Source organism: Triplophysa dalaica, chromosome 15 (genome assembly GCF_015846415.1).
Source record: "Triplophysa dalaica isolate WHDGS20190420 chromosome 15, ASM1584641v1, whole genome shotgun sequence".
NCBI lineage: Eukaryota > Metazoa > Chordata > Actinopteri > Cypriniformes > Nemacheilidae > Triplophysa > Triplophysa dalaica.
In genome coordinates, this window is record NC_079556.1 from 2872149 (window position 1) to 2886329 (window position 14181).

The following is a 14181-nucleotide window of genomic DNA, read 5'->3' on the forward strand; positions in this document are numbered from 1 at the left end:
CCTAACATTATGCCACTTTGCACAGGAAAGTGCCACTAACGTTTCTTCAGAAAATGTAAAAATCTATTCTTCCATTGAACCTGTGTGGATTTGTGGGTAAAAAACATCAGCCACTATAGAACAAAATGCTAATGTCCAAGTGTGGCAGACACACACGCTGGATGTCTGACCTCCTGAACTGAATCGATACTTGTGTGTTTGCTGTAAGTGTTGTTGATAAGGAAAGCATTTCAAACAACTAATGAATATGATTAAAGACATACAGCCGTGGGTTTCAAAAGCTGTTTATAAGTAAATCCGCCATCTGAAAGTCGCGCAGGACCACAGGAGGTCTCTACAGAACAGCACACCGCACCTGTTCACCTGCAAAACATCCTGCATTGGCATTTATGCTAATTGTTGGATCCCATCTGCATGTAGCATCTGAGAGCCACAGAAAATATTGAAATCTTGTAAATGAATCGCTTAACGATGTGAAGGATGTTCCTGCACATCTCTACGTGGCGTGCCTATTAAACATCACGTAGCTCGGCTCGATTATTTCCGTCGTAATGGTTTCATAATTAGCATAGGCTAAATACTCCGTACACAGAATCCGAACCCCCAACCGACCCTTTCCTTCAATCTCATTAACTTTAAGTCAGTCATTTGAAGAGCTAAACAGAAAGCGATCTATTCAGAGCGATGTGGGTTTTCTAATATGACTCGCAGCATTCTGGCGTTCCTTTCTTCAGCATGGCAGATGGGAAATGGTGTTGATGACAGCTCAAGATCCCTGCACGCTCTGAGCTCACTGTACTCTCTGCTGCTTCACAGACACGTTTTATCTTTTATTAAACACACCGGGCGTATCGGGGTTGGATCCTTTACGATTCACGAGCTGGAATTCGAATCAGCCATGACCCACAGGATGTTGAATCAGAACTTTGAAAATCACAGGAGGGGAACTGCATTTCAAAGAAATTGGCATTGAAAAGTGTACTAAACGATTAGAAACTATAAAGCTGTGATCTGAAAACGTATTTGTTTAGAAATAAAGAAAAGAGTTGAGTAAGTTTATATTAGGGCTGCACGATTATGACTAAACGCTAAATTGTTGATTATTCACCTTGATATTGTAATTGCAATTGTCGATTAGTATAATTATTTTCGATTAAAAGATTTTACATTGAAGTTTCAAAATAACTTTCAGTGAAGCTGCTGCATGTCATATTCTTTTTATAAACATCCAAAACCAAATAATATAATGTAAAGAATAATGTATTATGGGAGTTGTTAGTAAAACAAATGGCTTAAGCACACGTCAATGTATTCATTTTAAAGTCTCTGATTCGCAACTGTATTCGGTGCCCAAACACACTGCCCAAACGTACAGAAATGAAAACAAATGGACAGCTGTAATTGAGGCTTTTGTGTAATTACTTCACATGTAATTGTAATTCCCGATTACTTTTCCATTAATTGTCATTTCAAACCTGTGTGACTTTCTTCTGCAGAACACAAAAGAAGATATTCTGAGAAATGCTGCGGTACCTCGTCACTTGCATTGGTTTTGTGTCCAAACAATAGAAGTGAATGGGAACCACGTTGTTTGGTTACCATCATTTTGTGCTCTGCAGAAGGAAAACCATACAGCTTTGATATAAAGGGTGAGCACTAAACAATGACATTTTTCATTTTTGGATGAACAATCCCTTTCATTTCAATTTCACATCCGGCTGACTTGTTTTTCCCCTCAAGACTTTAAATTCGCCCTCGCTCATAAGTGTCCTCAGCAGGGCACAATATTCGCATATTTGAGAAAATCCAAATGCTACAAACACAGACTGTGTAATATTGAATAAAAGGATTATGCAATGAGTGATATGTTTAAATACAGCCTACTGCACCCTAATCGAGCTTATCCTTCTGCTTAATTAAGATAGAGAATTAAGCCCCATTATGCCCAATCATTAAACCTTCATCTATCCTTCCCGTTTCCTCTCCCGATCGAGAACTGCTGATGTTTCGCAAAACAATATGAAGCAAAAATGGCCAAGTCACTTTCCGACACGAGAAACATTAAACCTTTTTCATGATGGGGTACTGGTATGTAAGGCTTCTTACCGTTTGACCTTGCATCATAGATAAATTATGCAAGTGTAATTCAACCCTGGTCTAAAGCAAAGCCAAGTACTTTAACAGCACTACCTGTTCCATTATGCACAATCAAGCCCCATAATGAGCCTGTCGGCAAACAGCGCGGGAGACGGCCATGTGTGACACCAAACACTCTTTGGCCCGGATGCCGGCACCCCTGCGATGCAAACAAGGACTGAACAGAAGGACACAGACAAAGCAGCACACACACACTTGCTTATCACAAACGGTAAGTGTATACCGGGTAGTGACGACTGCAATTTGTGAAAAGAGTAGATGTGCTCGAACCCCTCTGACTGTAACACTTCTGCCCAGTTGCAGCTGGCAGAAATTACAGGCCGGGGATACGAGGTCGATGCGTTCCACCAGAATAGCTTCATTGCGATTCTGTGTTTTGAAGAGCTGTAGTCATGACCACACTGATCCGCGTTAAAGCTCTCCTAAAAGAGCCTGCTAGCTGAAAAGACGCAGCAAACTCTCATCACAACCTAGATGCCTCGGTCCTTCCCTTCAATCTGATGCCAGCATCAGCTAGTGTGTCAGCTGGTGAACCTGTGTCCAATTAAAATCTCTCTGCTTGGGCTGCTTCCCATTTCGGCCGCGCTGGCAGGAAGCGCGGACGCTCAGAAAGGACTAAATGAGAACGAGCGCAATCTCATTCAACCAGGCCAGCATCGCTGATGCTTTTATTCTCTTGCGATTTGAAAGGTGGGGATCATTACAAAGCACGGGTCTCTGCAGAACAAAATGACTGGTTTTGAGTAACATTCTCTTTTAGTTGCAGGCACTTTTATTCCAATCAACTTTAACTTCTAGTTCATGTCTGGGATTTGAACCCATGCAGCATTGCATGGAACAGGAACACTTATACCTAAATTGATATCGTGGCAGCTTATTGTGGATTGCACTCTAAGGGCTAATGCAAACATTATCTTGTGAACATCGAATATATGGGCATGTGAATGCCAACAGACTTCGCGTGGTCTATATAAAGCCACACGGTCAAATTGCATCTTATATGAGACATTAGAGGCCAAGCCGGCTAGCCACAACCAGACACCAAGACTAAAAAACTTTTTCTAGATGCTGTGGTATAAGGAAATCAATAGAAACACTGCAGTTGTAGCCCAGTCTAATTGTATCTCAAGTGAGGGTCACTGCCGGCTGTTTTTACAAGGATCAACAGTGCTCTCTCATGGACACTTTTGGAAAAGCCTCTCAGTGATCAAACTGCCTCCTCTCCTGTCTCTTGTGTTACAGAAAGCTATCAAGTTCAAAATGGCCCTCAAAAGAAGCAGGGAGAAAACTCACACATTGTATCACAACCCTTACAAAAATGTACACTAGAAAGTGTCAAAACTGGAGTGACTAGGATAGGGAAAATTTAACGAAAGCCATGGTATAATATAATATAAAATATCGACGTTTAAATGTAGACTATAGACATAATATTCATGCACAAAATGCATTAAAAAAGGATCATTTTGATTCTGCTTCCATTGTTTACCCAACTTGTAAGTCGCTTTGGATAGAAGCGTCTGCTAAATGACGAAATGTCAATGATTAAAAAAAAGATCGTATGAACATATATTTACAACAAATACTACCACAACTGTGAAAAATATACTCAGAATTTTGGTACCTGAGAATTGGGAAAAGGTTTTCTTTCTGCTCATATACAGTTAAATTGCATGTTTTCTGTATAGATTGATAACCATTTACCATAGTTAATAACATGGTTAAAAAAGTACGGCTATTGTTATCGATACCATGGTTGACAGGAAGGAAAAGTGATGACTTGGAAATATCTTTAAAGTCAATATGTATCATGAAAAACAGTAACAACTGAATTTAAACCTTCAGCGACGAAATGAAGGAAAGAAAGATCAAACACTTGAGTTTATACCTGCTCGCTCGTCGTCATGACAACACGTCGCACACAGATGAGCAGCGAGTGACGTTGAAGGGATTGAAGTTTAAACTCTTGTTACTTTCGATCTGTTACTTGTTGCATCGCGTTGTTCGTTCCCTTTGAATAAAATGACGACTTATCAGGTACCGGATGTGCCCGCGGTACGGGTCGCGTTAGAGCATTTAGGCGAATTGGGTAAGGAACGTTCTTTAAATATATAACTTTAAAATCGGCCTACTATATTCGTCTGGTAATGTCGCTTTAAATAGGATAATTTCAGTGCATTATCGTATTAAAAGTATCCGTGCAATGGCATTAACGGATTCATTCACACCTCACAGATAAACGATGGAGAGAAGAAGGTGTTTCACTCAGTCATGAAGCAAGTCTCCACCTAAGAGAGATAGCTGAAGCCATTAAAGAGCTGGTATTATCATATTTAATCATTAATCATTTAACAGTTTTAATAAGAATGTATGCATGCAATAGTGTGGTTGTGATGTTTCCTGTAGGAGGCATCTAGAGAAAGTGCACGTGAGAAACTTGAAGTTGAAACTATTGAGACAAGCAAACTTCGTCATCGAACTGTGAAACTACAGGATAATATTAAGAGTGAAATTTCAGGTAAGTTTATGTACAACGCACAAATAATTGTTGTCATTTATATAATGCACTGCCAGTCATTTCCATCTCAACAGTTTTTCTCTCTTCTTTTATTCTTTTTGAAGCTTGTGTTAATGCAGCTAGAGAAGGCCATACTGCAGAGCTGAATCGACTTCGGTCTGAGCTGAAAACCATAATACAAGACAGAGAATCCATGGAAGAAAGAGAACAACTCCTTGAGAAAGAAAATGCTCTTCTTCTGTGAGTGTCAGAACTTTTAGACCCATTGGACTTATGGGAAATGTGGTGCATTTTTAGCCCAACAGCTCTAACATTTATTTTGGTCTAGCACTAGGCTTCAAGCCAGTATGGGAAACCACCCCATAATGTTTACCTCTCTTATCTATATACATAATGTTTCAGTCAGGAGAGAGAAAATGTTCAAGGAAAATATCGAGACGGCATTGATCAGTTGAATCAGCAGCTCTCAGAGAAAGCCAGCAAGCGGATTCTGTTGGCGGAAAAACAAAATGAGATTCAGTCTTTAAAGGAGAAAATTGTCCTGGTGCAAGCGGCTCGACAAGACTTCAAAGAAGACATGATGCAGAAGAATAAAACATTCGCTGAGAACAAACAAACTCTGGATGCTGAGGTAAAAATATACTGTGTGTGTTTTAAATATGTCCCTTTTAAGGCAAAATTGTTCTTAATATTAAATTGAAAGAAAAAATATATAAACGTTTTTCATGTTTTTAGATTTTGGAAATTGAGAAACAGATTAAAGAACAAAGAAAAATCACTGCAGAAACACGCAATGAGTTGGATATTACAACATCAGAACTCCAAGACAAGGAGAACACAATCGCACAGTGTAAAACAGTAAGTATTTACACTACACATGTACAAAATTAAAATACACTCTGATAGCAACTGCACATCTGGGAAACCGTCTATTTGATGTCAGTATTTACATCTGCGAGATGTCTTTTGCTTGTTTGCTCATCTGCAATGCATTTCTGAGATGTCCCGTGTCAGATGTCATATTGACATCTAGATGATTTAAAATTAAAATGCGTGTAAAATTGCCTTTTCTAAGACGTTTATCAGATGTTTTTCATAGCAGATCTCCAGATGTTTAGCAGACTTCTAACAGACTTTACAGATGTACCTGTGCTATCTGGGCATGGCTGCAAAAAACTGACAAAATGCGTAGCACCCGCTTGTCTGAGACCAGCTTAACCCAGATAAGAACAGCTTGGCCTTGCTGGTAGACAGCAATGCAAGTCTAAACCATCTTAGGCTGTTTGTTTCATCTGCATGTTGTTGTCGATTGAAATTAGGATGGGATGCTTTGTGTGGAGTTCTTGCCAACATGCCTCATTCTGCATTGGTTTGGTGTTTCAGCAAATATCCCAGCTGGAGAAAAACATAGCTAGACTGACTGCATCTTATAAGAAGTGTAAAGAATGGCTGGATGAGAAGATCCATAAGACAGAAGAACTTGATCGACAAAAGTAACCCGTAGCTCACCTTTAATATAATGTGTCTTTGTTTCTTCACCTTAAAACAACAGAAATCACTTTAATACCTTCTTAATCCTCAGAGAGTTTCATGAACGAGAACTAATGGAATTGGTAGAGGCATTTGAACAGGAAGTCCAGAACTTACAGGAGCAAATCAGAGTGGTAAGTAGCAATAAACGCTCAAGTCCTGTCATAAATCGAACGAGTGCTCCGTGTTTAATACACTCTTTTTGGAAAGGACCAAAACCTCAAATCTCCCGTCTTTAGATGTCAGATCTGAAGCATTGATTTCCTGCCTAGGGCAGGTCCCGCTGAGCGGCTATCATTTGAGCTTTCAAAATGCTTTACTTCAAAGGTACAATGTGCATAGATGACCTTTAATACAGCCTAACGCCGGACTGCCCTTAGATGTTTTACTGTATAGTACATCAGTCGATAGGTGCCTGCCTGGCCTGGAAATGTGAGCAAAAGTAAAACAAGTCAGGCTGAATCTGTTTCAGTCCATCTGTCATCCATCTAAGTGTATGGTCAGGACGCCTGTGACCACCAATCATCCCATGATATGTGATTCAAGAAAGTAAAGCCTATTTTTAGTTTTTAGTTACTTTTTAGATGACCAATTAAGCACCCCCTTCTCCAATTCTCACTACTGATATGCAATAAAAGTTATTTAGTGCTCTTCATTTATGCAGATTTTAATTTAACAATCCATATAGGATTAAACATTTTACAAGAATTTATACATTTAAATGAACAAGACAATTCCATATTTTTTCTCATTTCATTAACGAGAATTTGAAGGAAAATATGCAAAATTATTGCTCAGCTCTTGCTGTTTCATATTTCTTAATTGATTTAATAGAGTTTTTGTATTCCATTTAAGAATCTACTTAGTCTCTTTTTTTATTTCTCTTAAACTCGCTTATGAGAAATAAAAACTGGACAATTGTTAGAAAAATACATTATGGAGTTTTAAAAATAAAAAGTAGATTGTAGATGTAAAATAACATGGATTCGGGGAAATTTATTAAAAAAATTTGAGTTCATATTTAGATTTTCAATTATATTGACTTTTGATTTCAGATTTGAGCTCAGATTATAAAACTCACAAATATTTGAGACACATGTTTCCATTTGCTCTACATTTAATCTCTTTCATGTCTAAAGAAAAAACTAATTGAGATATAGAGATCTCATCTGTGAGTTTCCCTTCAAAAGTAAAACACTGTCCTAAAAACAGAAGAACATCTAAACCATCACCTGAAAACATCCTGCACCTTAAACTTTTTTCCAATCCTGTACAGAGCTTTGATTTATCCTCAGGTTGAAGATGAGATAGAGGAGCAACAGAAAGTAAGAAATGCTCTTTCAGAGCCTATAACTGAACTGTCACACATCTTCAGCTCTCAGAGGAAAGAGGAAGATGATGCAGTTGAAGAAATCCAAAGTCTGTCCAAGCGGTACAGTTTTTTCTTTAGCATCTTTCTGCTTTGTCTCTTCAAGACCGACTGAGACGACACAAACAGCTAACTGTAATTCAAATGATCATATTGTTTCTTCGCTCCAGGTTAGAGGAGTGTAAACTGACACACGAGAAATGCATTACCATGGCAGCCAAATGTAAATATGAAATCAAAAAGATGAAGGAAGAGATGAAACAGCTTCACGATGTTAATACGTAGGTCCCCTTGTGTTGTTATCAGTTCTGTTTAACACGTTATAATTAAATTGTTATGTAATTTTATTTTTCTGTTTTTTACAGAATCAGTGCAGATTTGTTTAAAAAACGCCTGGAGGAGCTTGAAGCACAGCTGGCCAGAGAGAAAATAAGGAGGTCTGTATATTTTAACTGGAGAACACTGCAATAAATGTTCTTATTCAGTATGTTTTTTCTTGCTTTACAGTCAAATATAGAAACATGCTTAAAACAAGATTTACATTCAAAGATTCAAAATGTTAAACAATTCCATTATAAACCTATTAAATAATTCTGAAGTCTTTAATTTGATTAAATATGACTTAAAATGCTTCTTTACAAATCATGTGAAATTAGTAACCAATTCACTTAAAACAATTTTATATTGAAATTTAGGAGATTTATTTAATTCTGTCGGTGTGAAACTGGCATTTTAGTTCTAGTAATCTTCCAGAAAGCAGGCTCACAAATAACCAGATCTTATCTTTTTGCACACAGAGAAGCATGTGATGTTGAGAAGGAGCAGATATATAAATCTCTCAAAACTCTCAAAGACAAACATAAAGAAACTGTGAGGGAGCACAATGATGCCATTGAACAAACAGAGAGGAGATATGAAGAACTGCTGGAGGAGGTCTGACAGCCTCGCTGCTTATCTGATCTGTTGTGCTATTGGTATCTATATATGTTGATGTCTCTTTAGGAGAAGAAACTTCAGGACCAGGATGTGTTATTGAGTTCAGTGATAGAGCATCTTGCAAAGGAGCTGACCAACACTGAAGAAGAGGGAAAACAACTGGAAATAAACTTCCAGGCTGAAATCCAGAAGCTCAAGGTAGGGAAAGTCCATTTACTCATGCTGATGAATAAAACATATACACTAGTTGGCTTAAAATATGTGGACACGTAAACACAACACACAGTTTATCCAAAGACGTTCAATGGGGGTGGGCCAGTTAAGTTTTTCCACACCAGACACCTTAAAGAAGAGAATGTTCACATCCTTTTGGCCACGTCATTTATATTAATTAGAAGATATAAATCAAATGCCATTCAAGGTAAGTTTGCATTACTGTACCAGCAACCTAAATAAATAAAATGCATGTTTTCAAAAGATGGATGCAGAATCAATAACCCAAGCTCGTCTGAAGAAGGAGCAAGAGCTTAAGGTCCAGAAGTCGATTTTAGAGCAGGTCAATGCTCAATTTAACATTGACAATCTCAGACATCAGACCTTAAAGAAACAAATAACAGGTACAGGCTTCATTTCTATTCTCCTCATGCAGCTCAACACTTCACTTTGTGTACCAGACCTCCTTTTGTCTTCACCCAGTTTACAGCTTCAAGAGGAAAGCACATGTTTTTCATTACCAACCATGTTGTTGTACAAATGCAGTCTCAAATGTCTGAATGATCAATTTTATTAATGAATTTATGGGCACTGGGGGTGGAGGGTTGAGGTGTGTTACGATTGTAGTAGAAAGATGGGAATAGGCATCCTTACAGTATGTTTTTTTACTATGATATCCAAATGCATCATGTACCATTTTGGTTATTATTAAATATTTAGACACTTATTAATAGTTATTATTTTATGAGATAGTACTTGAAAACTTGCATAAAAAATTCTAAATATAAATATGTTTATTATTAAGCCATCTATTTTAAATTTTTCTGCTGCCTTAGTATGTACGATATTGTAGACAAATGAGCCGCGGCAGATATAAGAATGATAGTTAAATCAATATACAAAATTATGTGCTTTTACTGCTTATAAAATGCCATTTGTGCCTAAATAGGCATATTTCAATACTTCTTGTTATAAAAATATCATCTTTTAAAAATAAACACTGACATTTCATAAAGTTGATTTTATGATTTCAAATAGTTACGCACCCCTAGAAATCTGCCCCAGACAGATCTATATTTTAATGCAAGTTTTATGCTATTATATTTCTTCTCTGACCAGAATTGGAAACCCAAAAACACAATCTTGAGCTCTCCATTCAGGACGCAACAATGCAGACTAATGCTCTCCTAGAACCAAAGGTTAATTTTAATACTATATTTTACATCTCCCAATTGTGATCTAATTATTCCTAATGCATTTGCATCATTGCTGCACGCAGGATGAGCTAAAGAGAGAGCTTGAGACCTCAAGGGCAAAACATATGGAAATGTTGACAGTTCACGGAGCAGAGATCAGAACCGTTGAAAAGTGTGTCTACGAGAACACGGTCCTGCTGGAGCAAGTAAATATGGAAAACAGCCGTCTGCATATGGTGAATAAGCTCGAACATTCCACTAGCGCACAATTGCCCTTGTTAGTATATTAGTTGAGATGTTTCCTCAACAGTGCTTTCTAATAGTTCTGTTCTTGAAGTGCATTGAACGGATGAAGGAGGAAATATCTGAGGCACAGAAAGACAAGGAGCAGTACACCCAAGAGGAAGAGTGGATGAGAGAGCAAGCACCATCACTTTTTAGTGAGTCTGTTCTCAATTACTTTGAGGCTTTTCAGTAAGCTGCCTTTACAGTCCAATGATCCAGTCAGTTCTTACCTCGACATATATTTCTTCAATTTGTCTTTTCTGTACCCAGAGAGCCTTATAGACGCCTGGACCGCAGATATGGTTCTTACTAAGGTACGAATCTACATGGTTCAATACAAGTTAAGCTCTTTCGACTTTTGGATGCACCAGAATATACTTACTGTAAAAGTACAGTTTTAGATCTTAATGTCCTAACTTCTTACCCAATCTGGTCATTTTTCTGATTTAATTTTTGCAGTATGCCCCATGTTTATATTGTTAATATATTACTGTAAACATAATTGTTTGCCTTTACAATTGACATTATGTTCTGTGGTAAATAGCATGACACATATGGGGCAGAATAAAGCTTAGTTTATATTGAATCTAAATCATTCCTTTTTTTCTTGCGACCTGATGATGAGAAGTACATGAAGATCTTACTTAGATGTAAAAGAAAACTCGCAATAACGTAATTAATGCTCTCTTATATTAAGGAATCTGCTGATATGGAGCAGAAGATTATGGAGAGTATGAACAGACTTATGCTTAAGATTCAAGAGAGAAAACATGACATCAGTGACATCAACAGCAGACTGGAGCGCGAGTTAATGGCCATGAACTTCATGATGCGAACACAAACCACAAACACGAAAAAATGAGGTTTCACCACACATTAATCTGAAAACACCATTTCATTGTCTGAGAAATTAACTCATCACAGTTATCACAATTTATTTGATCAATGAAACATTTATGTTCATAGATCTGATGGACATAGACATATCTTACACTTTCATCACATACTACACTTACAAGTAATTTTTTAGACTTTAAAAGACAATATCTTGCTTAACTCTGTATTATATTTCACATGGAATTGCAGAACGTAACCATATAAATATACATGCTTCAGAAAATCTCGACTTCTATAGAGTCCTTTTCACAATACAAAGCAGATTTACATATTTATCAGCAAGACTTGCAACTCATAACGCAAAATGCAAATATTATTTTTGTCAAACATTCATTTTGTAGTGTTACACAATCATTCTTAAACCGCACATGAAAAAGAACAAACAATTATATTTTTGGCACGAAAAAGATCCTTTACTTTATAAGAACAATGGTAACGTTACTTCAAGGCTCTCGAGAATTCACAGACCAGCTGTTTCATATAGAACATAAGGTGACTAACATACTTGCATGACACGGGTTTTGTATCTATTCGTAAAAATAGATACAAAAATATGACAAAGTACCAAAATCTCAAAGATTTTTACTGTGTCTGACCATCAATTGACACACATTTACTATGTATATTCCAAAATAAGACCGCACATGAAGCACTATTGTGAAAGTATATCATTCGGGACAGAGTTCTATGGAAACCGCTCATCGAGGTTCTTTATAAAAGACTCATATTCATTTTAAATTAGACTAAGGTACGAGCAAACAGGAAAGCAATCTTATAAATGTAAGAGCAGCATAAAAAATGCAAACCTCATGACAACATACTATATTGTGAGCAAAGACCAAATGTTTTGTTTATGGCTCTTTGGTGTCCGTGCCAGTTTAGTCATCTCTCTACTACATCTGAATGCATCATTAACATCAACAAGAAGACTTGTCTACAACACACAATGACATCAGTGTCCATTTCCGCCCTCCGACAGAATTCTATTAGGCTCTGTGAACCTGGCCGTCAGCAGGTAGAAGAGAGCAGGTCCAGGTACCAGAGCCAAGAGAGGCAAATCCTGCCCCAGTTTATCCAGTCGGGAAATGGAGATGATGCCGTACGCATGAAGCAGCCAATGACTGAAGAGAACCACCAGACGTTTCTTCTTAGCGACAAGGTTTTTGAAAGACTGTTGGAGAGGATAAACCACAAACACATTTGTTATGTTTGTCTTTAAAAAATCTTTGGGAAGGTCCACAAAAGTGAACATAAAAGAAACATGCTGCTGTACCTGTATCTCCGAAGCAGACATGTAAACCGCCAACGTGACCAAAGACAAGACCAAAATAATGTAGGGGAATGCATAATCTGATAAAATAAAAAATATTGAGCCACATTCATTTTAAAGTACATAAAAGATGAAGCATATAAAATCAGAGATACTCACACAGAAGGCCCCCTCCAACCGCCTGCAGGACAGTGAGAATCGGAAAGAAATACAGAGCTGCATAGATGCTCTTGAAACGGTCCGTCTTGCCCAAACCACACGCAATCTTTTTAACTAGAAGGGGGCGCAGCATCATCATAAAGACCAGGCAGAAGGCGTAGTAGATCAACACAATAGTGTATCTAGAAATGACACAAAGTACAGGGCATTAAATCTCAGAAGCATGCGGTTACACAATTGGTTGTAGTAGATATGTTGTCTCACAAGGGAAAGACAGCCTCCTGCGTGCAGTGCAGTGTGGTGATGTAGTCCGGGCTGGGGTTATACAGCATAGTGTACCAATCGGAGAGCATCTTAACCTCACAAGAGCGAATGGACAGCTGGCCGACGGGATCATTAAGCAGCAGAGTCACTATGGCAGCAGCGGTGCACTCAAACAGGCCTGTTATGTGCTGGAAGAGTGCGCTAGAACTGAAAAGAGTATCATTATAAGTGAGTCTGGGTGTCAAAGGTTCCTACCCCAAATCATTATAACTTTAAATGGATTGAATTCCTTTAACATTCAACAGACCCACTTTAAATGACTAAACTATATTGTGTACTGACTGAATTATGCAACTCAGTGGCTTGATGCATAGTCAATAGAAGACGTAGATTGTGATATGCTGTTTACTAATAACAACCAAATACCTTTTCTTGCCAGAATACCACTCAATAAAGAACCAGTGCAGAACCAGAGGCAGCATAGCCATGAAACCCAAGTACAGCCAATCATAGAGCTCAGGAGATCCGATGCATTTCTGACAGATCTTCTGCATGTCGGCCCTCTGGCCACGAGGACAAACCTTGGTAATAAAAACGAGGTTCGATATGATTTGCATATCAATATGCACTAAAGCATCAATACAGTAAAAGCATGCATGTCATTAGAAAAAAACATTGACCAGGTAAGATTTCTGTTAACTGATTACAAAACAGACACTTAGACAGTGAAATCATAAAAAGCACAATGATTTTCTCTTTCAGAAGAAATATTTAGCAGACACTTAACTTACCCCACATTCTCCTTCAATGGACTCATTTATGATGATCCGTCCACAGTACAGCCCAGGACAAGTGGAGCTCATCGCTACAGCTGAAGCAAACCCACAGACACATTGTTAAAATCAAACACCACACTTGTGTAACGTTATATCCGACACCCTTCAACTCACATGAAACATTCACACTGTATTCTAACGTTAAATCCAATATTAACAATTTATCGCCTCAATGAATGGCATTCTAGACTGAATAAGTCGCTGTCATTAGGTAAAAATGTGAGCTCTCAATATTGATCATTTTCGCATACCCATATCATAAGAACAGCATCACAGAAGTATCAATCGATCAGTTAATTGAATCAGTCACTGTTAAAACGTGTAGATTTAAACGACGTAACAGAAACCGGAAAAATAACGACTGCGTCTTCTTCGTTTGAGTGAAACCGGGCATGTGGATTGAAGAGACGCGTGACAGCGCCACTCCACGGCGGGGCGTGTGACAGCACAAAATAAATCCACAGTTAATTCCACAAAGTTACATTTTATATAGAGAATTATACTTAAAATAAATATAATGATCTATGCCAAACATTGTTTTGCCAGATTAA

General features: G+C 37.8%; 2 protein-coding genes across 3 annotated transcripts; one reads left to right on the top strand and one right to left on the bottom strand.

Moving 5' to 3' along the window:
* The first annotated feature begins 4068 nt into the window (after window positions 1-4068).
* On the top strand, window positions 4069-11091 carry ccdc175 (coiled-coil domain containing 175). Of its 2 annotated transcripts, XM_056768537.1 has the most exons (19): window positions 4069-4246; window positions 4393-4478; window positions 4564-4675; window positions 4780-4915; window positions 5078-5306; window positions 5411-5533; window positions 6059-6168; window positions 6258-6339; window positions 7501-7637; window positions 7745-7855; window positions 7940-8011; window positions 8372-8507; window positions 8577-8708; window positions 8989-9127; window positions 9843-9922; window positions 10003-10155; window positions 10257-10359; window positions 10475-10518; window positions 10902-11091. In XM_056768537.1, the coding sequence occupies exons 1-19, from the start codon at window positions 4180-4182 to the stop codon at window positions 11064-11066; spliced, it is 2217 nt and encodes a 738-aa protein (XP_056624515.1). In that variant the 5' UTR covers window positions 4069-4179; the 3' UTR covers window positions 11067-11091. The 2 variants fall into 2 exon arrangements, 1 of the variants encoding a protein (XP_056624515.1); XR_008909163.1 differs by lacking the exon at window positions 10902-11091 and having other exon boundaries at window positions 10243-10359; window positions 10475-10486.
* A 23-nt stretch (window positions 11092-11114) lies between these two features.
* jkamp (jnk1/mapk8 associated membrane protein) lies at window positions 11115-14031 on the bottom strand. Its single transcript, XM_056768540.1, has 7 exons — window positions 13882-14031; window positions 13586-13665; window positions 13221-13375; window positions 12795-13001; window positions 12531-12712; window positions 12375-12451; window positions 11115-12272 (listed from the first exon to the last, which is right to left on the bottom strand). Exons 1-7 carry the CDS (start codon window positions 13883-13885, stop codon window positions 12054-12056), a joined length of 924 nt encoding a protein of 307 aa, XP_056624518.1. The 5' UTR covers window positions 13886-14031; the 3' UTR covers window positions 11115-12053.
* Between the last annotated feature and the right edge of the window lie 150 nt (window positions 14032-14181).

Excerpts from the sequence above, each read along its gene's own strand:
- ccdc175 (XM_056768537.1), top strand. The coding sequence starts at position 4,180 with ATGACGACTTATCAGGTACCGGATGTGCCCGCGGTACGGGTCGCGTTA. Across the intron at positions 4,676-4,779 it reads TATTAAGAGTGAAATTTCAG|CTTGTGTTAATGCAGCTAGA; the intron begins GTAAGTTTATGT and ends TTCTTTTTGAAG. Across the intron at positions 6,169-6,257 it reads GAAGAACTTGATCGACAAAA|AGAGTTTCATGAACGAGAAC; the intron begins GTAACCCGTAGC and ends CTTAATCCTCAG.
- jkamp (XM_056768540.1), bottom strand. Across the intron at positions 12,713-12,794 it reads CAGGAGGCTGTCTTTCCCTT|ATACACTATTGTGTTGATCT; the intron begins GTGAGACAACAT and ends TGTCATTTCTAG. Across the intron at positions 12,273-12,374 it reads TGTCTGCTTCGGAGATACAG|TCTTTCAAAAACCTTGTCGC; the intron begins GTACAGCAGCAT and ends CCTCTCCAACAG.